Source organism: Vulpes lagopus, chromosome 15 (genome assembly GCF_018345385.1).
Source record: "Vulpes lagopus strain Blue_001 chromosome 15, ASM1834538v1, whole genome shotgun sequence".
NCBI classification, from domain to species: domain Eukaryota; kingdom Metazoa; phylum Chordata; class Mammalia; order Carnivora; family Canidae; genus Vulpes; species Vulpes lagopus.
Genome location: NC_054838.1, coordinates 42,265,347 through 42,289,188, shown reverse-complemented (window position 1 = coordinate 42,289,188; position 23,842 = coordinate 42,265,347). Strand labels below are relative to the sequence as shown.

Sequence of the window (23,842 nt, the reverse complement as noted above, 5' to 3'; positions counted from 1 at the left end):
AATTACTTGTATTATCTGCATTCTCTTCTTAGGTCCTTCCACTGGAAAATCAAATGAAAGAATCAAAACGCTTTCCCCAAGCATTGAATATTGGCATGGGAATTGTTACAACTTTGTATGTAACATTAGCTACCTTAGGATATATGTGTTTCCGTGATGAAATAAAAGGCAGCATAACTTTAAATCTTCCCCAGGATGTATGGTAGGTATATATGAGTTTGTTAATCCTAGTTTGTATATTTCACACATATAGCTTACTAGTATTTGATATTAAAGGTGTATTTTTGGATTTATGGTTTAAACATTTAGAATTTTTATTGTGATTTCTTATTTGTGTAACCTAGAATATTTTTATACTTTTCAGAGGAGACCGTCTGTGATTTTACAGATTCATTTGGGATCCTTTAAAACGATTAAAAGTTTTTAAAAAATTAAAAATTGTAGGATGTTCCAAATTTGAGTAACATATGAAAGTAAAACATGAATTCTTTTAATATAGACTCACTATAATAAAAAATGTAATACTTGCTGCAAAAAATCCAACACTCTAGGTTCCTGATAAAATGATAAAACCCATCATTATTAAAAAACAATATGGTGCATCTTAATATTCACTTAAATTTGGAAACCATATTCTGCAAAATGATGCAATATAGAGGGTTTTTCCTTTTTCCAGAGATTGGTCTCTGGAGATTTTAGAAAGGTATTGGCAGCAATTACCATGGAGACGTGCTCCCTTATTCGTTAAATTGAAGGTAACTCCTTAGCTTTGATAAATACAAAGAAGAAATGTTAAATTGCTGATTTAATTAATGTCACACTGCTCCTTTAGCTGCTTGGATAGAAGTCTGTGAAACTTGAAATGTTTTTGAATATTACATGTTCTGACTGGCTTCCTGTTGATAGTTTGAGAGTTTATCTTTGGGTTTTTCTTGGAGTTGAAAATACTGCAAGAACAAATCCACAAAGGAGAGCATTTGTGATAGAGAGAATATACATAGAATAGTTTTCAGGCTGCACATTTGTGATAGAATATACCTAGAGTAGTTTCCAGGTTGCACAATGGGCACACACGCAGTGGGTTCTTTTTTTTTTTTTTTTTTTTAATTATAGTTCTACTTTAGCTATGGCACGTTTTATAAATATAGTATTTCACGATGGGAAGGTGTCAGATATCATACATTTGTTTCAGACTAGAGACATGCCTACAAACAATTTTAAGCATTTATTTCATTAACTTACATTATGGTTGATTATATAATTTTGTTTCCTCCAAATATGCCCCTTTTTGTAGTAGTTTAATACAGGCTAGAAGCTTAAATGGCTTAAGAGAGTCAAGGTTAAAAATTATGGTAGCATGGCATAGTTCTTTTTCTCAAATACTATATAATATCTAGAAAACAGAGTGGTATTTTTCCCCACTTAGAATAATGGTCAGAATAAATCTGAAGAATAATTTTATAAATAGAACTGACAAGTACTTTTAGTGTCAAATATAAAATGTAGATGGAGGGATCCCTGGGTGGCTCAGCGGTTTGGCACCTGCCTTTGGCCCAGGGCACGATCCTACAGTATACCAGGGGGCAGTAGAAAATACGGGTTTTTATGTAACATTTTACTTATACTTATTGCATTACTTTGTGTGGGTGGCAGTGAGTTTTAAAATAGTTTTTCATGGGCCTTAAATATTATTTAAAAGTTGTTTATGTTCTTTTGTGTCTTCAAAACAAGTTCTTAGAACATTAAGAAAGTTTTTTATCTCTTGGAGAGATAGTTTACAGGGTAGATTCTTGTTTCAGCTCTTCAGTTTTTAAACTGAGTACGTAGCTGCCTGCTTAAAACCAAAATGAGGGGCAACCTGTGTGTGGCTCAGTGGGTTAAGCATCTGCCTTTCAGCTCAGGTCGTGATCCCAGCATCCTGGGATAGAGCCCTGCGTGCTAGGCTCCCTGCTTGGCGGGGAGTCTGCTTCTCCCTCTATCCTTTTTCTCTGCTCATGATCTCTCTCTCACACATTCTGTCTCAAATAAATAAAATCTTTTTAAAAAAATGTGCCAAATGCTGATAATATCTATAGAAAAGTTGATTAGAGAAAAATAGAGTGATTGAAAATATAGATGTCAACCATACAAACTAGTAGGTTCTTAAAACAGAAAAGTCAAAATAGAACAATTGATCAGTGCTTTTCTTAAACACCTTTACTTCTATATTACTTTTCTTTGATAATTAGCATATATATTAGCTTTTAAAAGACTCATACCATTTTATTTCCCATTTTTACTCTGTAATACCTAATTAATATTATTGACTTGCTTTAGTAATAACCAGATTCTTAGCCTATATAACTTGTTTTAAATCGATAGAAAAATAATTATCTTATATGCATAATGATGTATTTTTAAATATATTGTTAACTGTATTTAAAAACCTGTAAGTTAAAATACAACTAGAACAAAAGGAATGTACTAATAATAAACTGATATTCATTTGTCTACAATTACATATCAAATTTTTTTTTTTTACATATCAAATTATATGAGGCAGGAGTCTTGGAGTTATTCTGTGCATTGCAGTAACTTGACCATTTATATTTAGACTTTAAGCCTTAAAGCTGAGAAATCTATACTGAAATCATTTTAAAATTAGTATTTTATTGTTGCTAGCCCTAAGGAGTTCCTTCTTTAATTATGTTTGTGGTATTTTCAAATCTATTTCAACTCAACTTTTTTCCTTTCTCTTACTCCTATGAGGCATGTATTATAGGAGGAGACTTCGGGAATTCCTTCATGCAGGGCCATAGTTTAGAGAACTGTTGATAATCTTTGCTACATTAGGTCTTAAGACACCAGAAATAAGCATAAAGTCTAATGTTGGCCTTTCTTTACCAAAAGTGGAATATTTCATGTCACTTTAAAATGATTTTTTCTTAAGAAAGAAACACCCTTCCTTTGCATAGGCCTTGCAGGTGGGAAAGCAAGACTCTTAAGGGAAATTAGGGCTCTTGAGGAAATTTCTGCCTCGAGAGGATGTGTGTGTTAACCATAACCCCAGAACAGCGGAACATTCAATCCATGGTCTCTTGGCCAGTTGTTTCCTAAAAGGATATAAGAGAAATTGTTTTTTTTTTTTAAGCTGTTGTAAATATTCCAAATTTCAAAAAAACAACATAATTTATTGTCTGTAACCCAAGAGAGTAGATTCTATAATGCTTTTGAGTCCTGTTATTCTACATTTTCTGTCATTATCAACATTTAAAATGTATTCTTTTGCCAGACAAAAGGAAGTTAACCAAAGTCTCTATTCAGACATGTATAACTGATTCTGACAAGATGTTGTCTACAATGGAGAAATCTAAAGATATTTATAAAACTGAACGTTGCTATACTGTTGTGAAATACTGGGCATCAACCCAACCTAATAAACTTTATTCCCCTATTAATGCAACTTTAGCATAGGTGGAATTCCTATAGAATCTGGAGAACTTTTTAAGTTAAAACCATTTAGATGCCCTCCTTTTGGACCTAAGAACAATGACATTTTTGGAACTAATGACATATATACCAAGATTTTTAAGCAAAGAGAACTGTAACTCAGAGTCCAATGTGAAGTTTTCTTCTATATATAGATCAATAAGTTTTCAAAGAGATAGAGTATGCTCAGTTATTGAAAGAAAGTTGAGAAAACATTAACTCTTCATGGGACACAGCCTAGCCTTTAGAACACTGGTTTAGCCTAAAATAGAATCTTAGCAGCAATATTCCCAAACCTTTGCATTGCCACATGCAAGCTCTCTAGGCTTGTCAAAATGAACTGTTCACCTGTCATCTAAAAATTGAGTAGAGATCAGCTGGATTTATTTATTTTTTAATAAATAAGCATATAATTGGTAAGATATTGGCCTAAGTTTCTTTTGGATTTCTTGCCTATCCAAATATTACAGATAAAAGAAGAAAGCCAGATTCATATTAAGACAACAGTGTGGGTGAACATGGAAGGCATTATGTTAAGCGAAATAAGCCAGGCAAAGAAAGAAAGATAACTGTGTGGTATTACTCATAGGTGGAATCTAAAATTATATATATATAATTATATAAATATAAATATATATTTATATATATATATAAATATGCCTGGGTGGCTCAGTTGGTGAAATGGTCAGCTCTTGATTTCAGCTCAGATCATGATATCAGGGTCCTGGAACAGAGCCCCAGGTCAGGCTACACACTCAGCAGGCAATACTGCTTGAGGATTCTCTCCCTCTCCCTCTGCCCATCCTCCTGCTCACATCCTCCTGCTCTAAAATAAGTTTTTTTAAAAAATTAAAAAATATGTAGAGCTCACATAAGCAGAGTAGATTGACAGTTGCCAGGGGACTGGTGGATGGGGAAAAAGAAGAGAGTTTGATAGAAGGGTGCAAACTTTTAGTTATAAAATGAATATGTTCTAAGGATCTGATGTATAATGTGGTGACTGTTGTTGATAAGAGTGTAGTGTATAACTGAAATTTGCCAAGTAGAACCAGTGTTCTCACCAAAAAGAGAGAAAAAAAAGCAAATATGTGAGGTGATGGATCTGTTAATTCGGTTGTGGGAATCCTTTCCCAGTGTATACTTCTATCAAATCATGTTTTACACCTTACCTATATTACGTTTTGTCAGTTATACCTCAATAAATCTGGGGAAAAAAGAATGACTGAATTCTGAAATATTTTTTAACAGGTCATATCAATCAGTGAAAATTCTATATTCCTTTGGCATCTTTGTGACATATTCAATTCAGTTCTATGTTCCGGCAGAGATCATCATTCCTATGATCACATCCAAATTTCATGCTAAATGGAAACAAATCTGTGAATTTGCAATAAGGTCCTTCTTGGTTAGTATTACATGTAAGTATGACTACATATTTATATCATAATTTTTTTCTTGTTGAATTTCATATAATGAAGCTAAAGTATATTTTTTAATATTTTAAAAACAATTTTATTTATATAGCTGAGATACTTTCTGGGTTAAAATTTTGTTATTCTATTACTGTAAAAGAAAAATATAAACCAGATATTATCATGATTAAAGGAAATAATCAAATTATTATCATGAAAACTACATCAGTGGTGATTAAAATATAAGTATATTTAAATTAGATGCATAAGGGACTCATTGTTGATACACATTTTACTTGGGTTTTAGTTTTCCTCAGGTTTTTTATTTCTGCTAACTTTTATATATTTAACAGTTTAACTCTCCATGACTACCTATAGAAATGGGTTTTGTTTTGTTTTTATCTTTAATAATTTCAGTGGCTAATTTTACTTATTATTCAAAGCAATGTGTGCAATCTTGTCTTAAGGTTTCACATTATAAAATGCCTCCACTGGAGAGCACTAATCACAGAGACCTGTGGAAAAGCTTGGTTTTGGTTGGAAATAGTGGGAGTTTTGAGGTCACACCAACCTGATGATTCAAACCTGCCACTCACCTGCTGGTGTCTTTAGACAGGTTACATACCATCCATAAGCCTCTCTTTCTCAACTGTGAAGTTCGTGGCATTTTTATAGAGTTTAAGAATATTAACAAAGTAGCCAGAAGTTATCATTGTCACCATTATTACTGTAACCAAAAGTATAAGATGACCATAGTCCTGAACAAACGATTACCTAGAATGATACCAGAAACATTGGAAATTGGTCAGCTTTCTGTGCAAGATAGGAGTAACCATCGTGGCCCAGTCAAGGCAAGAGAATGAGAGAGCTAGGAATTCAGGCCAACTTATAAATAGCAGTGAACACCTTAGAGTGGAGCTTATGGCCTAGATTTAAAGAAATGGCAAAGCTGAGAAAAGTAAATTAAACCTACTTTCCAAAGTAATCATTTAAATGAATTATAACAACAATAAGGTAAATCATATTGAGGAGTGAAGACACAAGCCCCTCCTAGGGTGACTAATAAAACATTCAGTGGGAAAAAGTTATTTTAAGACTTTTGAAATACTTCTTATGCATTGTTTTTGTTGATATTTTGACAATTGTACTAAATAAAAAGGCTATTTTCATGAGTCCTTTTATCATAGATGTAAGACCATTCTATTCTGAAAATGTATCTCCTTTTAAAATTAGTTATGGAGGTTCACTTGAAGGAGCTTGAAGAATGTTAAAGGGATTTAGTAACTTGGGATGTTTCAGTAACTTCTCCCACTTCCACGCTTTGTTATGTCAAAGCTACCCGTGTGCTGAGGCACAGACCACACCACACATCTGCTACTGCCATTTATTCCCAGAAGCCTGGGCCTTTTCTCAAGAGCTGAGTTCATGGCACAGAGAATTCATGGCCAGTTTTTCTTCACTTCTCTCTTTTAGTTAAAAACAGTTAAAGCTACTCAGCAGCATGTGAGGGTTATATTTACAGCATGCTTTGGACAAAGAGAACACAAACCAGTTTGTCTTACCTTCTACTTCACTGGGATACATCATTGGACACTGAGCCTCATTTGAGTCTTTGGCACATTCTTCCAAATTAAAGTAAAAGCCAGCTGAAAAAAAAAAAAAAAGCCAGCTGATATGCATGACAGGACTGTTGTTTATCTGTTCATTAAAGCACTTGAGGAGAGGGCGGGGCAAGATGGTGGAGGAGTAGGGTCCCCAAGTCACCTGGCCCCACAAACTTACCTAGATAAATTTCAAAACATCCTGAACACCTATGAATTCGATATGAGATTTAAAGTGAGAACAGCTGGAACGCTACAGACAGAAAAGCTTTCATTTCTAACAAGGTAGGAAGGCAGAAAAAAAATTTTTTTTTTTTAAAGAATAAAGTGGGAGAGGGGAACCACAAGTAGCAGGGCTAGAGCGGAATGGTAAAAGCCTCTAGGGCAGGAAAGCCCAGCCCTGGGGAAGCAGGAACTTTTAAAATCTACACCAGAGTTTTCCATGAAGGAAAAGTGCTCAGCAGGGAAATCAGGCACAATTGCAGGAGGGGCAGTGAGGCCTCAAGATTCCCAGACTCACTATAAGTGGAGGGGTGCCCAGGGGAAAGCTCACCACAAACCGCGGCCCAGTAAACGGCTGGAGCCCCGCAGCCCTCGGGGCATTTGGGAGAAGCTCATCGGTTAGACAGCCCTGGACAGAAGTGGCTGTACCCCGTTACCTTCAGGACAGGCAGTCCACAGGAGTGTGGGTCCAGTGACACAGAACCCCAGATTCCAGGGCGCCCAAATGGACAAAGCCAGCAATCCTGTGTTTCCCTCAGGACAGGCAGAAGTGGGGAGGGCACAGGAAAGCAAGAACTCTCCTGCTGCTGGGTGCCCTGCAAGCTGTGCAGATCAGGGCACCCACACCAGCCCTCAAGAGCATCTAAGCCAGTGCAGACTGGGAGACTGCACACTCACAGGGAGCTTGACTCCTTAGCTGGAAATCTGGCTACCACCATTGTTGTTTTTCCTCTGTTTCATCTTGTGCCTGGGAGAGCCGGAGCCACCAGGGAACAGAGGCCTCCTGGGGTCAACAGCTCCTACTGAGCCCAGGGCAGCTCCCCCAGGTACACACACCTTTTTCCTTTTTGACTTTCATATTTATACAATTACATGTCTTAGATATATTTTTCACTTCTGGATTCCCTACAATGTATTCAGTTTAATTTTGGTAGATATACAAGATATGGGTTTTTGTATTTTGTTTTTTCTGCCTCGTTTTATTTTACAATGGTGGAAGTTGGTACCTTCTAAAACATGACCAACATGCACCCAGAACCAAGTCGAACACTATGTTGGTTCATTCTGTGAGATCATATTCTCTCTTCTTTCCAATTCTGCCCCCCTCTTTAGTCTTGTTTATGCTTTTGTGGTCAGTGTTGGGGCTTTATATAAATATTACTGGTTTATATAAATTTGGGATTGAGCATCTTCTAACATACAGAACAAAATCTACTCAGAACCAAGAGGATCACCCTCTAGGACCCTCAGGTAGATTACATTTTCTCTCCACTACCACTCCCTCACCACCACCATCCCCCCTCTTTTTTCTCTTTTCCTCTTTACTTTTTTTTTCTTCATTTTTGGTTTTTGGGTTTTTATTTTTACTACTTTGTTTTAAAATTTGTTTTTCACTTTAGTGCTCCTTTTGTTTTGTTCTTCTTTTTCTTTTATTTTCTGGTCTCTGAACCAGAAAATAGGATATATTTTACTTAGGTTGTGGTTGATATTTTTGATTCAGCCCACTCATACAACCACTCTGCACTGGACAAAATGACTAGAAGGAAGAATTCACCACCAAGGAAAGAACCAAAAACAGTACTCTCTGTCACAGAGTTACAGGATTTGGATTTCAATATGATGTCAGAAATTCAATTCAGGGCAGCCCCGGTGGGCAGCGGTTTGGCGCCACCTGCAGCCCGGGGCATGATCCTGGAGACCCAGGATCGAGTCCCACGTCTGGCTCCCTGCATGGAGCCTGCTTCTCCCTCTGCCTGTGTCTCTGCCTCTCTCTGTGTGTTGCTCATGAATATATAAATAAAATCTTTTTAAAAATTTAAAAAATGGTTTTAAAAAAAGAAATTCAATTCAGAAGTACAATTGTAGGGATACTGGTGGCTCTGGACAAAAAGCATAAAGGACTCTAGAGACTTTGTTACTGCGGAATTGAGTTCTAACCAAGCCAAAATTAAAAGTAGATTCATCTATTAAAAATTAAAATAGATTAGTCTAAAACTAGAGATGCAGTCCAAACTGGATGTTCTCTAACTACTAGTGTTAATGAGGTGGAAGAAAGTGAGTGACATCTAAGACAAGTTAGTGGTAAGAAAGGAAGCTGAGGAAAAAAGAGAAAAACAATTAAGAGCCCATGAGGAAAGGCTTAGGGAAATAAATGATAGCTTGAGAAGGAAGACTATACATCCAATTGGGATTCCAGAAGAAACTGAAAGAGAGAGGACCACAAAGTATATTTGAACAAATCATAGCTGAGAACTTCCCAAATCTAGGGAAGGAAACAGGCATTCAGATCCAAGAGATAGAGAGGAACCCCCCCAAAATCAATAAAATCCATTCAACACCTCGACATTTAATAGTGAAACTTGCAAATTCCAGATGAAAAGAAAATCCTTAAAGCAGTAAGAGATCCCTAACTCATAGGGGGAGAAATATTAGATTAACAGCAGACCTCTCCACAGAGACCTGGCAGGCCAGAAAGGGCTGGCAGGATATATTCAGGGTCCTAAATGAGAAGAACATGCAACCAAGAATACTTTATCCAGCAAGACTGTCATTTAGAATAGAAGGAGAGATAAAGAGCTTCCAAGATAGGCAGAAACTGAAAGAATATGTGGCCACCACCCCAGCTCTGCAAGAAATATTAAGGGGGACCCTGTAAAAGAAAGAGGAAGCCCAAAGAAATAATCCACAAAAACAGGGACTGAATAGGTATTACGATGACACTAAATTCACATCTTTCAATAGTAACTCTGAACGTGAATGGGCTAAATGATCCCAGCAAAAAACACAGGGTATTGGACTGGATAAAAAAGCAAGCCCCATCTATTTGCTGTCTACAAGACTCATTTTAGACCGAAGGACGCCTCCTGCCTGAAAATGCAAGGTTGGAGAACCATTTACCATTCAAATGATCTTCAAAAGAAAGCAAGGGTAACCATTCTCATATCAGATAAATTAAAGTTTATCCCAAAGACTATAGTAAGAGATGAAGAGGGACACTATATAATACTTAGAGGGTCTATCCAACAAGAGGACCTAACAATCATGAATATTTATGCCCCTAATATGGGAGCTGCCAAGTATATCAATTAATAAAGAGATGCTTAGATAATAATACACTAATAATAAGAGACTTTAACACGGCACTTTCTGCAAATGACAGATACTCTAAGCACAACATCTCCAAGGAAACAAGAGCTTTGAATGACACAGTGGACTAGATGGATTTCACAGATATATACAGCAGTTTGCATTCGACCACAGCTGAATACACATTCTTCTCAAGTACACATGGAACTTTCTCCAAAATAGACCACATACTGAATCACAAGTCAGGTCTCAGTTGATACCAAAAGATTGGGATTGTCCCCTGTATATTTTCAGACAACAATGTTTTGAAACTAGAAATCAATCACAAGAAGAGATTTAGAAGAAACTCAAACATGTGGAGGGTAAAGAGCATCCTGCTAAAAGATGAATGGGTCAACCAGGAAATTAGAGAAGAAAGATTCACGGAAAAAAAAAATAAAATAAAAAGATTCATGGAAACTAATGAAAATGAAGATACAACTGTCCAAAATTTTTGGGATACAGCAAAAGCAGTCCTAAGAGGGAAATACATGGCAATACAAGCCTCCCTCAAAAAATTGGAAAAACCGCAAATACACAAGCTAACCTTACATCTAAAGGAACTAGAGAAAGAACAGCAAGTAAAACCTACACCAAACAGAAGAAGAGAGATAATAAAGATTCAAGCAAAAATCAGTGAAATAGAGACTAGAAGAACTGTAGAAAAGATGAACAAAACCAGGAGTTGGTTCTTGGAAAGAATTAATAAGATAGATAAACCACAGGTCATCCTTGTTAAAAAGAAAAAAGACTCAAATTAATAAAATCATGAATGAAAGAGGAGAGATCACAACCAATACCAAGGAAATACAAATGATTTTAAAAATATCTTATGAAAAAAATAAAAAATATATTATGAGCTGCTGTATGCTAACAAATTAGGCAATCTAGAAGAAATGGATGCATTTCTAGAAAACCACAATTTACCAAAACTACAACAGGAGGAAATAGAAAACCTGAACATGCCAATAACCAGCAAGGAAATTGAAGCAGTCATCAAAAACCTCCCAAGACAACAGTCTATGGCCAGATGGCTTCCCAGGGGAATTCTATCAAACGTTTAAAGAAGATATAATACCTATTCTACAAAAGTTGTTTCAGTACTTCCAAACTCATTTTATGAGGCCAGCATTACTTTGATTCCAAAACCAAAGACCCCCCCAAAAAAGGAGATTTATAGGTCAATATCCTGATTAACACATATGCAAAAATTTTCAACAAGATACTACCCAATAAGGATCCAACAGTATATTAAGTGGATTACTCACCATGATCAAGTGGGATTTGTCCTTGGGATGCAAGGCTGGTTCCACTTAAAATAATCAACGTGATAGATCACATCATCAAGAGAAAAAGAAGAACAGAGAAAGCATTTGACAAAATACAGCAGCCATCCCTGATTAAAACCCTTCAAACTGTAGGGATAGAGAGAACATTCCTCAATATCTTAAAAGCCATTTATGAGAAGCCCACAGCGAATATCATTCTCCATGGGGAAAAATTGAGAGCCTTTCCCCTAAGATCAGGAACACGACAGGGATGTCCACTCTCACCACTGCTATTCAACATAGTACTAGAGGCCCTAGCCTCAGCAGTCAGACAACAAAAAGAAAAGGCATTCAGGTGACAAAGAAGAAGTCAAACTCTTCCTCTTTGCAGATGACATGATACTGTGTATAGAAAACCCAAAAGACTCCACCCTAAGATTGCTAGAACTCCTACAGCAAGCAATTCAGCAATGTGGTGGGATACAAAATCAATGCACAGAATTCAGTGACATTTCTATACACTAACAATGAGGCTGAAGAAAGAGAAATTAAGGAATCAATCCCATTTACAATTGCACCCAAAAGCATAAGATACCTAGGAATAAACCTAACCAAAGAGGTAAAGGAACTATACCCTCAAAACTACAGAACACTTCTGTAAGAAACTGAGGAAGACACAAAGAGATGGAAAAACATTCCATGCTCATGTATTGGAAGAATAAATATTGTGAAAGTGTCTATGCTACCCAGGGCAATTTACACGTTCAATCCAAGGCCTATCCAAATATCACGGACTTTCTTCACAGAGTTGGAACAAATAATCTTAAGATTTGTATGGAATCAGAAAAGACCCCAAATAGTCAGGGGAATATTGAAAAAGAAAACCAGAGCAAGGGGCATCACAATGCCAGATTTCAGGTTGTACTACAAAGCTGTGATCATCAAGACAGTGTGATACTGGCACAAAAACAGACACATAGATTAATGGAACAGAATAGAGAACCCAGAAATGGGCCCTCAACTCTGTGGTCAACTAATATTTGACAAAACAGGAAAGAATATCCACTGGGAAAAAGTGGATAATAATAATAAATGGTGCTGGGAAAATTGGACAGCCACATGCAGAAAAATGAAACTGGACCATTCTCTTATACCACACACAAAGATAAACTCAAAATGGTTGAAAGACCTAAATGTGAGACAAAAATCCATCAAAATCCTAGAGAAGAACACAGGCAACACCGTTTTTGAACTTGGCTACAGCAACTTCTTGCAAGATACATCTATGAAGGCAAAGGAAACAAAAGCAATAATGAACTATTGGGACTTATTTTTTTTAAGATTTTATTTATTTATTCATGAGAGAGAGAGAGAGAGGCAGAGACACAGGCAGAGGGAGAAATAGGCTCCATGCGGAGATCCAGATGTGGGACTCCATCCCAGGGCTCTACGATCATACCCTGGGCCGAAGGCAGGCCCTAAACCACTGAGCCACCCAGGGATCCCCACTATTGGGACTTAATCAGGATAAAAAGCTTCTGCACAGCAAAAGAAGCAGTCAACAAAACTAAAAGACAACCTACAGAATGGGAGAAGATATTTGCAAATGACATATCAGATAAAGTGCTATTATCCAAGATCTATAAAGAACTTATTGAACTCAACACTCAAGAAACAAAAAAACCCAATCATGAAATAGGCAGAAGACATGAACAGAAATTTCACCAAAAAAGACATACACATGGCCAACAAGCATATGAGAAACTGCTCCACATCACTTGCCATCAGGGAAATACAAATCAAAACCACAATGAGATACCACCTCACACAGTGAGAATGGGGAAAATTAATGACAGGAAACAACAAATGTTGGAGAGGATGTGGAGAAAGGGGAACCCTCTTGCACCGTTGGTGGGAATGTGAACTGCTGCAGCCACTCTGGAAAACTGTGTGGAGGTTCCTCAAAGAGTTAAAAACAGAGCTACCCTAAGACCCAGCAGTTGCACTGCTGGGGATTTACCCGAAAGATACAGTGAAACACCGGGACACCTGCACCCCGATGTTTCTAGCAGCAATGTCCACAATAGCCAAACTGTGGAAGGAGCTTCAGTGTCCATCAAAAGATGAATGGATAAAGAAGATGTGGTCTCTATATACAATGGAATATTCCTCAGCCATTAGAAACGATAAATACCCACCATTTGCTTCAACATGGATGGAACTGGAGGGTATTACGCTGAGTGAAGTAAGTCAGTCGGAGAAGGACAAACATCATATGGTTTCACTCATATGGGGAATATAAGAAATAGTGAAAGGGATTATAAGAGAAAGGAGGGGAACTGAGTGGGCAAAATTAGCAGGGAGACAAACCATGAGAGATTCCTAACTCTGGGAAATGAACAAAGGATTGTGGAAGAGGAGGTGAGTGGGGATAGGGTGACTGAGTGACGGGCACTGAGGGGGCACCTGATGGGATGAGTGTTACACTATATGTTGGCAAATCGAACTCCAGTAAAAGCAAATGGAAAAAAAAAAAAAGATGAAATGGACAGTTACAGAAAATTTCCCAGAAAGGCTTAAGCTACCAAATTTGAGTTTTAAAAGAGATAAAAAATTTGATAATGAAAAAATGTATTGAAAGCATAATCAGTACCTACCTTTCCCCCAAAAATTCACAAGATCCGGTTTTCATGGTCAATTATACCAAATTTAGGAAAGAATAGATAACATCTAGGTTCTTTAAATTTATGCAGAACATAGGAATAGATCAAAAGCTTATCCAACATTGAACCAAAATCATTATTGTTTACAGAGAAACTACGGATACTCTAATTCATGAGTAGAAACTTTTATGACAAACATATCAGCAAATCAGGCCTAGGATTCTACCATGTTAGGGTTTATCACAAGAAAGAAAAGTTCTATACTAAAATATCTATTAATATAATTCAAATAATTAACAGATTGTCTTTAAAAAAGGACTGTGTTGATCAGTGCTAAAACATTTCATGTCATTTCCCCACATGGTGGTTCTAGTCTGAGGCCCTATCTGTAGCCACAGGGTTCAGGATGATTTCCACAGTGTCGCACAACATGGGTTAAGGAGTGCACTTCTTGGGAGAAAGGGGCAAATATATGCCAATAGTCAGCAAGAGGAGAGAGGGCATAGACACCCCTAACCCTGCCGACATGTCACAGGGTGGCCAACCAAGCCAGGATACTGCGGGCCCAGAGGACCCCACCCCCTGCCCCCCCACCATCTCCCCGTCTTCATCTCTTATAATTCAAGCATGAGAGTCAAACTTGTGGGTGGAGAGAACACTCAGGCTACTTAGCATTGGATTCTCCGGATTTGGAGTGAAAGCAGTCCATGGGAATTACCTGGGAAGTTTAGCCATCTGTTGTATAGAAGACTTTGGGGCAGCAGGATGCTACAGGTCCTCTTGTGCAGGTCGGGTGGCAAGGGGGTAGGAGCTGCATTTCATTGAGTTTTCTCCCCCTGAAGTACAAGCATCCTTTTCTCAACTAGCCTGATGTCCAAGCCAGCCAGCTGGAACAACATCAGCTGAGGACGTTGGTGGACAATTCTGCCTGTTGCCTCACAAAAATTTAATTCCTATGTATGTCTCTTCAAATCTTCATAAACATGAAATAGAAATAAATCTGTTACTTCATTGAGGAAAATCTACCAAGAACCTGAAGCAAGCCTCGCATTAATAATAAAAGGTCAAAGATGTTCCTTATTTAAAACAGGAAAAAGACAAGAGGTCCTTTTAACATTTCTGGATATACTTTTTAATATAGTAGGAGCAAAAAAAAGATGTATTTTTGAAAGACATGGTTGTCAGATTTGAAGATATGATTGACTACCTAGAAAATAGAGGTTTCTGAAATAGTGATAATTTTATTTTTTGACCTAACTTATGGTTATATGGTGTAATCTTTATAAAAGTCATCAAGGAATACCTGGGTGGCTCAGTCAGTTAGGTGTCTGACTCTTCATTTCAACTCAGGGCCAAGGGATCTAGCCCAGCATTAGGTCCTGTGCTTATAGAGGAGTCTGCTGGAGATTCTCTCTCCTTCTCCTTCTGCCCCTCCTCCCTCCCCCATATGCACACATTCTCCCTCTATCTCAAATAAATAAATATTTTTTAAAAATAACCAAAAAATCACTTGACAAGCTTTGGGGGCAGGCTCCTTGCTGATGAGGATGTGGGCAGCTGATGGGACTTTGTAATGTCCACAGAGCAGGCTGTACGACACTAGCAATGAGAGTGGAGGCTCAGCTGGATGTGCTTTGAAAACTGAGTATCTTTCAGTGTTCCGTAATCCTTTCCAAGTACCGAATCCAGGTTTGTAGTCTCGGTGTTCAAAGTAGTGAGTTTATCAGCTTAGATCATACTGGTTACATCCAAGTCTGTTTAACATTTGAATCGTCATTTCAAAGTATCTTCTTAGTGGAGCTCAAAAGCTTGGAAAGGTGGGTCAGACTTTTTCTACATGTTTCCTGTAAGGCATTTACTTGCTAGACAGGCATCTTACAGGTGAGGGAGAAGAGTGAATGGAAGCTGGCCAGCAGCCACCATCAACTATTAGTTTTTATAGACCCTCTGTCAATATCTTTGGTAAGACAAGGGTAAGTAGGATCAAGAAAGTACCAGATCAAAACTTGTCAGAAAGCTTGCCAGAAGTTTGGAAGATTTTATCGAGAGTAGTGGTACATTTTTTTTAAAGTTTTCATTCTGAAATAAATAGAAAAGTTATAAAAGGAAGTAGAGTTACCATAAGCTCTTTACTGAGCTTCCCCTAATGTTAACACACCCCACATCAGGTGTCAAAATCAGGACATTAGCATTGATACAATGCTATTAACTAGTCTGTAGATCTTATTCTGATCTTGCCAGTCTTCTCACTACTATTCTTTTTCTGACCCATGAACCCATCCAAGGTCCCACTCGTGTTTAGTTGTCATGTCTACTTTTGTTTCCTCCACTCTTGACAGTTCTTGTCTTTCTCTTTGTTTACCTCGACATTCTTGAAGGGCTGGCAGTTTTGTTGAATTCCATTCAGTTTGGATTTGTGTGATGTTTTCTTAGGATTAGATTGAAGTTAAGCATTTTTAGGAAGAATTCCGCAAGTGATATTTTGTATTTCTCAAACACACGGTGGCATCAATGTGACTTATTACTGGTGATGTTAACTTTGATCACCTGGTTTGGGTGGCATCAGACAGACTGCTTCACTGTACAAGTACTCTTCTTCCCTGTAGAGAATTAACAAGTTGCAGGACATATTCTGAGACCATGCAAACATCCTCTTCTCCTACAGTTTTTGTCCACAAATCTTAACATATTTCATTGACTTTCCTGCCACAGTTATTACTGGGGTGTTCACTTAATAATGATTTTCTATTTCCACTGCTCCTTCTGTTTTGGTTAATTGAAATTCCAGCATAAGGAATAGCTATCTCTTCTCTCATTTATTTAATGAGGATTTCATATCCTGCCATCTTGTGTTTTGCAAATTCTAGAATGAGCTGTATGGCAGAGTAATGGAAGTGCTTTGGAAATAAACTGTCTGAACTTTTTCACCCAGAATTTCACAGCTAAAAATTAAGTCGTTGCTATAACAAACTCTGTTGAAAGTCATGATTCAAGAAGTGTCACTCACTGTTTTGGTTTCTCTGTGGGTTTGTTAGTTCAGAACAAAATATGACAGATTCTGCAACAGGCAGTAATTTAGTAGTACCTACTTGATTAATTTTTAAATATTGAAACATCTACATTTAGTACTCATTTAAGTATTAAGTATTTAAATAAGGACAATATGTATTTTCATTTTCCAGGTGCTGGAGCAATTCTGATTCCTCGTTTAGACATTGTGATTTCCTTCGTTGGAGCTGTGAGCAGCAGCACATTGGCCCTGATCCTACCACCTTTGGTTGAAATTCTTACGTTTTCTAAGGAACACTACAATATATGGATGATCCTGAAAAATATTTCTATAGCATTCACTGGAGTTATTGGTTTTTTCTTAGGTACATATGTAACTGTTGAAGAAATTATTTATCCTACTCCCAGAGTTATAGCTGGCCCTCCACAAAGCCCTTCTCTAAATTTGAATTCAACATGCTTTACATCTGGTTTGAAATAGTGGAAGCATAATTATGAGTCTTTTCCTTTTATCTTAATTCTGAAAATGATGAAAATAAGAACTAGTAGACTACATTGCCATAAACTTAAAAATAGAACCAAATTTTCTTTTGGCACGTAATGGTATTTCAGTAGTAAGCTGTAATTCTTTACCAGTAGTGGTAAACTACGACAGATTTTTTATTTGGGGTATTAGCAATAATTTAAAAAAAATTTAGTTTTGAAAATTTTTTAAATTAAAAAATTAAAATATAGAAAACTTAAAGAATAAAAAGATTTCCATTATGCTTCATTCAATTAGAAATACACCAAGATTCTCTTTTACACCCATGCTTCTCTTTCCCCACCCAGTTGAGAAGAGAACAGGGTTCTGACAATAAAGGAATCAAAGAAGAACATAGTTAACAAAAATCTTCTCACCATCTAGGTGAATGTCAAAGTGTACTTTGTGTATAACGTGAAAATGTCTTAATCATGTTTTTATTAAAAAGCAAAATACCTATGATTTGTCCCTGGAAGGATAGAAAACTCATTAACCTGGATGCAAGCATCAGAAATCCCTACAACCAGAATTATTCTTCCCTAGTCTGTGATGGTAGTTGATCTGCACAGTGAAAACTCTGAGATACTGTGCGAGATCCTGACTTAGTATCTCAGTCAAATTTGAAAGAGACTTTAAGGCTTATCTAACACAATTCCCTTATTTTTTACCTGAAGAAATTGAGCCAGAAAGGTTAACTTGGTCAAGACAACTTAGCTTTGAGATCAAGGAAGAGAACCTGATCTTTTGACTCCAAGTCCAGGATTTTTTATTTTTCACATCATACCAAGGAAAAGAATAAGTTATGTCCAGTTTAGACTTTAGCATTGCATCTATTTAATTATATTTTAATATTTGGAAAGCCAGTGATCTTTGAATAGGACACGTGACCTGACTATAAAATCAGAGAACTCTAAAAAGCATTGCATTACAGCCATATCAACCCCAACAAGAGAAAGAAGTTTGTTCAGTTTTAAAGATTAGAAACCACTTGCTGGTTTAACTGCTGGCTAGTAGAAGGTACTCAGCTCTTCTGTTTGTGGCTCCAACTCTTCTAATTAGTTCTTTTCTTTTCAGGTTTTGTAGTCACCGTTTTTCTCAATGGCAGAAAATAGGTATCTGACAAAATACAGGATTTGTGTATTCCTTCCAGCCCTGTGGCTTTCTTATCATAGCCTCTTACTAATCTAAATGGGCAGAATTAAAAAAAATAAATTTATGCAGAGGAAAAATTGAGACAATAATAGACTACTAAATCTTGAGACACTCCAGGTTTCTTCTAGAGAAATACCTTTTATTACTCCATATTTGGCAGGCTCAGTTATTAAGCAAAACAATCTCAGTTGACATGGAAGATGAAAATTTTTAAGTTTAAAACATTAAGAATCTTGACTTTTTAAAAGATTTGTACTTTAACACACGTTGAACTTTTTAATCAGACTGGTTGTACTCTAATTTGTAATATATTAAGATATCATCGAGATCACTGTAGTGTATGTATTGTGTATTTTTATATATAAATGTTAACTTAGTTCAAGTATTTTTTTGCTTTGCATCATTAATGAATCAAGTACAATTCTAACAAAGTATCAGAAGCTTTATTTTTGTACAAATTCATAAGACTCAAACTTTTTTTAAACACTTACATTAGATATCACCAATAATTGTGATACTTTTATATCAAAGCCATTATGTTAAACTTTTAGTCATACTGAGAGAATGTGCAAGAAGTTAGAGGAAAAGTGATTGTCATTGACTGTTAGATAATCGTGTTTCTAAGAATAAATTAGATTTTTTTAAATATATAACTTGGTATAAAATGACTTAAAAACCATTATTTAATAGAAAGCACTATTATTTTGTCAGCTGTCATCAGATATTTCTAGTCTATGCGTGAAATTTTATTTTTATACTTTGACCTGTTTATTTTCCTTATTAATTCATCAAATTCAGTGAATTTGGAATAGTTGATCATAGCAATAAATAAGTTTTAGGTTCAGCATGAACAAAATGTTGAGTGCATTATCAGCCAGGCTTCCTTATACAGCAATTGCTGATTCGACAGCCAATAGTTAGTCCACTAAATTATTGATACTTTAAATACAAGAGAAAAGTTGAAATCATGAAAAAGGGAACTAAAAGGGGAGAGAGGTTAGTTTTCATTCTTAACAAAAAAACTATTTAGATGTAAAGTATAAATACACCTTTATCTAAAGATTGTTGATGATGTATTTTAGTTGCAAAAAAATCAGTGGCAATATTTTTCCTCTGAAAATTGAGTTTTAATGAGTCAGACATTTCCTAAAGATTTTTGGAGAAGATATTTTGATGAGACCAGCTGTTGCTTTGATTTTGGGGCCTGGAAAAATGAAAGCAATTGCACCTGTCAAATTGTGTATCTGGTATCTTGGTCTATTACAATATGGCTAAGATGACTTCAGCATTTCATTTGCCACAATGAAGAACCCTGTTTTCTGAGAGCTAATCAGGTGCCTGAGAGCCTTTCTATCACTGAGGTAGGGGAGAGAAGGGAAAGCTTCTTTTAGCTCTGCTGACCTCTGTTTGAAGTCAGTCATCATTAGTCCCATACATTTCAAAAGGGTTTTGCCAGTTTCAGGGTCAACTTGTCAAAACACTGGTTTTCAGATACTTTTTAATCTTTTTCCCACATGGTCAGATTTCTCCACATTTAAATTTTTTTAAATAATAAGAACTAGTTTTTTTTTTCTTGGTTAAAGACCCAATTTGTATGATGTTATCAAATAAAAAAGTGTACTGGATTAGAAAATGCCACATTATGTTTTAATTCTGTCCCTGCTGGATTCTCCTTTCTTAAAACCATTTCTGCCTCTCATCTAGGCACTGCACCTAACGTTTTTATAAGCATTTTATGCAATGTGCATGTTGTAAATTTCCTAACAGGGCCTAATTTCATTTGGTATTTTCAGAATAGTTACAGGAAAGCTGTCTAACTGCAAAGTACTATACAAATATTAATAGAACTGTTAATTAAAGTTCCACATTAGTGCCATTTCTAGCTGTGGCAAAGCACAGGTCTTACTATAGCTTACCTGTGGCACTTCTTCACTGTAAGTGTCAGCCAATACAGCATCTGAATAGTACGTTTGTTTACTGATAGTATATACCCACATTAGGTTTTGACCTCAGTTCTCCTTTCTTCATTTAAAAAGGAGAAGATACAGAACTGAGATAATGGAAATGATAAATAAAAATTTAAAAATAATACCAGCAGCTCAATGAATATTTTCTGTTGAGGAACAAAAAAAAAATTGGTAAAAATACAAACCATTGATCATGTAAAATGAGTTTGTTTTTTCTAATGTGTCTATTTTGTTCATTTTGGCTGAACTAGCTTCCCCCTTCATAAGAAAATTTGGGAACTTCAATCTAAAAGGTGTAACAAAACACTTCCTAACATTAAATGGCTGACTGCAGTGGTTAATACTTTGGAAGTATTATGGATAATTTTGTTTATGCCCCTAGTGCTTACTTGGCTAACTGCTTTAATGAAAGTGGTTCGTTTTCACCTAGGAAATAAGAAAACATGCTTAAGAAACAACTAGAGGGCAGCTCTGGTGGCTCAGCGGTTTAGCGCCACCTTTAGCCCAGGGGCGTGATCCTGGAGACCTGGGACTGAGTCCCACGTGGGGCTCCCTGCATGGAGCCTGCTTCTCCTTCTGCCTGTGTCTCTGCCCTCTCTCTCTCTCTCTCTCTCTGTGTCTTTCATGAGTAAATAAATAAAAATCTTTTAAAAATGGTTAAGATGGTGAATTTTAAAAAAAGAAACGACTAGAAATGCTATTTATTACCCTATAATAAATGAAATCACAACTTACTCTCATTCTTAAAATGTCATATTAAAATAAGCTAGTTCTTATGTGTGTGAGTGTACACACACACACCAGTAATGTATATTAACTTACCATTTAAATTGGGTCCAGAAAGATGATGTGTTGAAAGGTCACTCCAAAACTTATTCCATTAGAGTTTTCTTGATAACAAATAGGAAAGTAAATGCTTCTACCGTGAGTAAATTAAGCTCTGGGTTTTTGTGTTTTTCAAAATGATTTTGTTAGTCTGAAAATGAAATATCATTGCACTTGAGTCAATTATTTTTCTTTTAACTTATTTTTCTTTACAGTATGAAAAAGGCTGTCTTAAAGTACTGTAGCTCTTCTGAATTTTCAATAAAATGTAATTAATTTGCTTGCAAATGCCTTTTTAAATGAATTTGTCTTCTATAAGGTTAAATGATATTGACAAATGTCATAAGCTGAAAATGGCACTAGTATATCCTCATAATAGCATTTTAGTCACTCTCTGTGATTAATTCTTTGTCATGTGATCTTCAAACTTGGAAGGTGATATAATGTACCTCTAAGATGTTAGAGCAGATGTTGATTAAAATTGAAGGGATATACTCAGAACCGTGACCTGACCTTCCTACAAAGTAAATGCAGAATGAGCAGCCTGCAGATGCTGTATCTGAGATTTGATTTACCACTCTCCTTAGGTCAAGAATATGTATCAGTTACACTTTAATATGTTTCACTTGCATTGTGCCAACTCCCCATATCAAAGATCATAAACATATTTATACTTTTATGTCAATAATCCTGCTCTTGTGAACCTAACCTAAGGGCATGCCACGGTTCACCAGAACTATGCCTGTGCCTAAAAGTGCATCAGCAACATTTCAGTAGTGGAAAATTGGAAACAACTTTAATGTTCAACAATAAGGAAACCATAAATTATTATTTATTAACCTAGAACACAATGAAGGTGGTATTAAGGTTAATAATTTGGGAAAGAATAAATACATACAATTAATTTTTAATCACAGCTTTGTAAAAAGAATTGCTTTTGAACCTACACAAGATACACAGAAAGTAGAACCATAGTGTTAGGAAAAATAAAGGTTTGGGCCCCTGAGTGGCTCAGTTGGTTGAGCATCTGACTCTTGGTTTCATCTCCGGTATCTCATGAGTGGTGAGATTGAGCCCTGCATCAGGCTCTGTCCTCAATGGGGAGTCTGCTTGAGAACTCTCTCCCTCTGCTTCTCCCCCTACTTCTGAGTGCTGTCTCTCAAATAAATCTTTTTTTTAAGGTGGGCTTTGCAGTTTTTGAATGAATAATAAGTGGAAGACTTCAAGAGAAAGGGGAATAAAGTTATAAAGCCTTAGTAGGAGAACATGCTCTTAGTAAGCAACAGAAGGAACAGAAAAGAACAAATGTAGTATAAGAGTACAACTAGAGAAGAAATGTGATGAAAAATCCACAGAATACTTGCTGAAGGAAAACAAATACAGCCACTTTGTAAAATTAATTTTAGGGTTTTTATGCAAAAGATTTATTAGAATGGTAGTTTTAACATACATACGTGATCTCAAAATTTTGCACATAGGCTGGTGGGGTTGACATATCAAAGAACTGCCTTGATTCAGTTTCCTTTTAAGGGTAGATTTGTTTGAAGGCTTAAAATTGTGGAAGAGAATCAGGTCTTCTGGTCTTCAAAGTTTTCTGGTGCCGTGAAGCCCAGACACTCGATACCAGGTGATAGAATGCTTCTCAAACTAAAGCTAATACATGAATCTTGCCAAGGAATCAGGGAGTGATTTAATTCTTCCCCATCCTGGATCTTGATCTGGGCTGGAGGATGGGGACCAGACACAGGGACACCCCACCCTGCCTAACCTGCACTAAGCAGGAAAGTGGTGTTGAGCATGGATCAGTCTGTGCACGTCAAGACTGAACAAGAATAGACCAGGAACCTGGGCAGTACAGAAGGAACACCGTCACATCACAGACCCCCGGGGTCCTACGTATCTTTGTAGCTCCAGCCCCTCAGTCTCCACAAGGCAAGAATAGGCACTAGGAAGTCTGTTATCATCACTGTCCTGTCTTAAGTCTTTTCTCCTTCTGCAATCTCAGCTGTACAAAGATCAGGATTCTTAATGTGGTTCACTGGCAGGCCTCACTCCCTTGCCTGCCCTACAAGGTACAGTAACACCAAAGTGTTGGTTGCCCCATAAACATATGGCACGTTGTCTGGTTTTCACCTGCGGGACTCCATCTCGTCATATTGATACAATCTCCTTCTACTTCTGCCCCTTGTGTTTTCCTGGCAAACCCTTAGCTATTGGTAAGATTCAGCCTACCCAGTGGCTCTTCTATCCTCTTTCCTACCCTGAGTGAGTTGTGTCTTCTTTCACGCTAGCAAATGACCTTGGGTTTGTGATCACACTTTCCATATGGTTTAGTAATTCAGTTTCTGTGTCTGTCTCCACTACCTTGGAGTTCCACAAGTATGCTATATGTTTTCATTGTTTGGTTTCTTCTCTGTCCACCCTTAGGGACTATAAACTCCACAGAGGAAGTGATTTTGTCAAAGGTCTTCACAACTGAAAATCCAGTGTCTAGAGGAAGGCTGGGCACATAGTAGATGCCCCCAAAATATTTGTTGAATGAATGTATGAATTGAAAAAAAATAACAAGGAAAGACCCATATTAGAGCTCCGGTACATGATAAAAT

General features: G+C 36.7%; 1 protein-coding gene and 1 long non-coding RNA gene across 12 annotated transcripts in view; one reads left to right on the top strand and one right to left on the bottom strand.

Moving 5' to 3' along the window:
- Positions 1–20,381, top strand: part of SLC36A4 (solute carrier family 36 member 4) — a 56,731-nt gene extending 36,350 nt beyond the window's left edge. Inside the window, exons 9-11 of the mRNA XM_041729944.1 lie at positions 33–202; positions 4,717–4,886; positions 16,943–20,381. Coding sequence (XP_041585878.1) covers positions 33–202; positions 4,717–4,886; positions 16,943–17,250 — 648 coding nt within the window. The 3' untranslated portion in view covers positions 17,251–20,381. The remainder of the gene's footprint in view (positions 1–32; positions 203–4,716; positions 4,887–16,942) is intronic.
- The window catches only part of LOC121476229, an 80,322-nt gene that overhangs the window by 2,505 nt on the left and 53,975 nt on the right, over positions 1–23,842 (bottom strand). For 7 of the 11 annotated variants that reach the window (XR_005983885.1, XR_005983882.1, XR_005983887.1 and 4 more), the window contains 6 exons: positions 21,234–21,387; positions 20,361–20,557; positions 16,123–16,360; positions 14,479–14,733; positions 6,443–6,526; positions 5,477–5,654 (listed from right to left, as the gene is read on the bottom strand). This is a non-coding gene — a long non-coding RNA (uncharacterized LOC121476229). Of the gene's footprint in view, positions 1–211; positions 3,093–5,476; positions 5,655–6,442; positions 6,527–14,478; positions 14,734–16,122; positions 16,361–20,360; positions 20,558–21,233; positions 21,388–23,842 lie in introns of those variants that run through there. The other 4 variants (XR_005983884.1, XR_005983890.1, XR_005983883.1 and 1 more) reach the window with 4 other exon arrangements.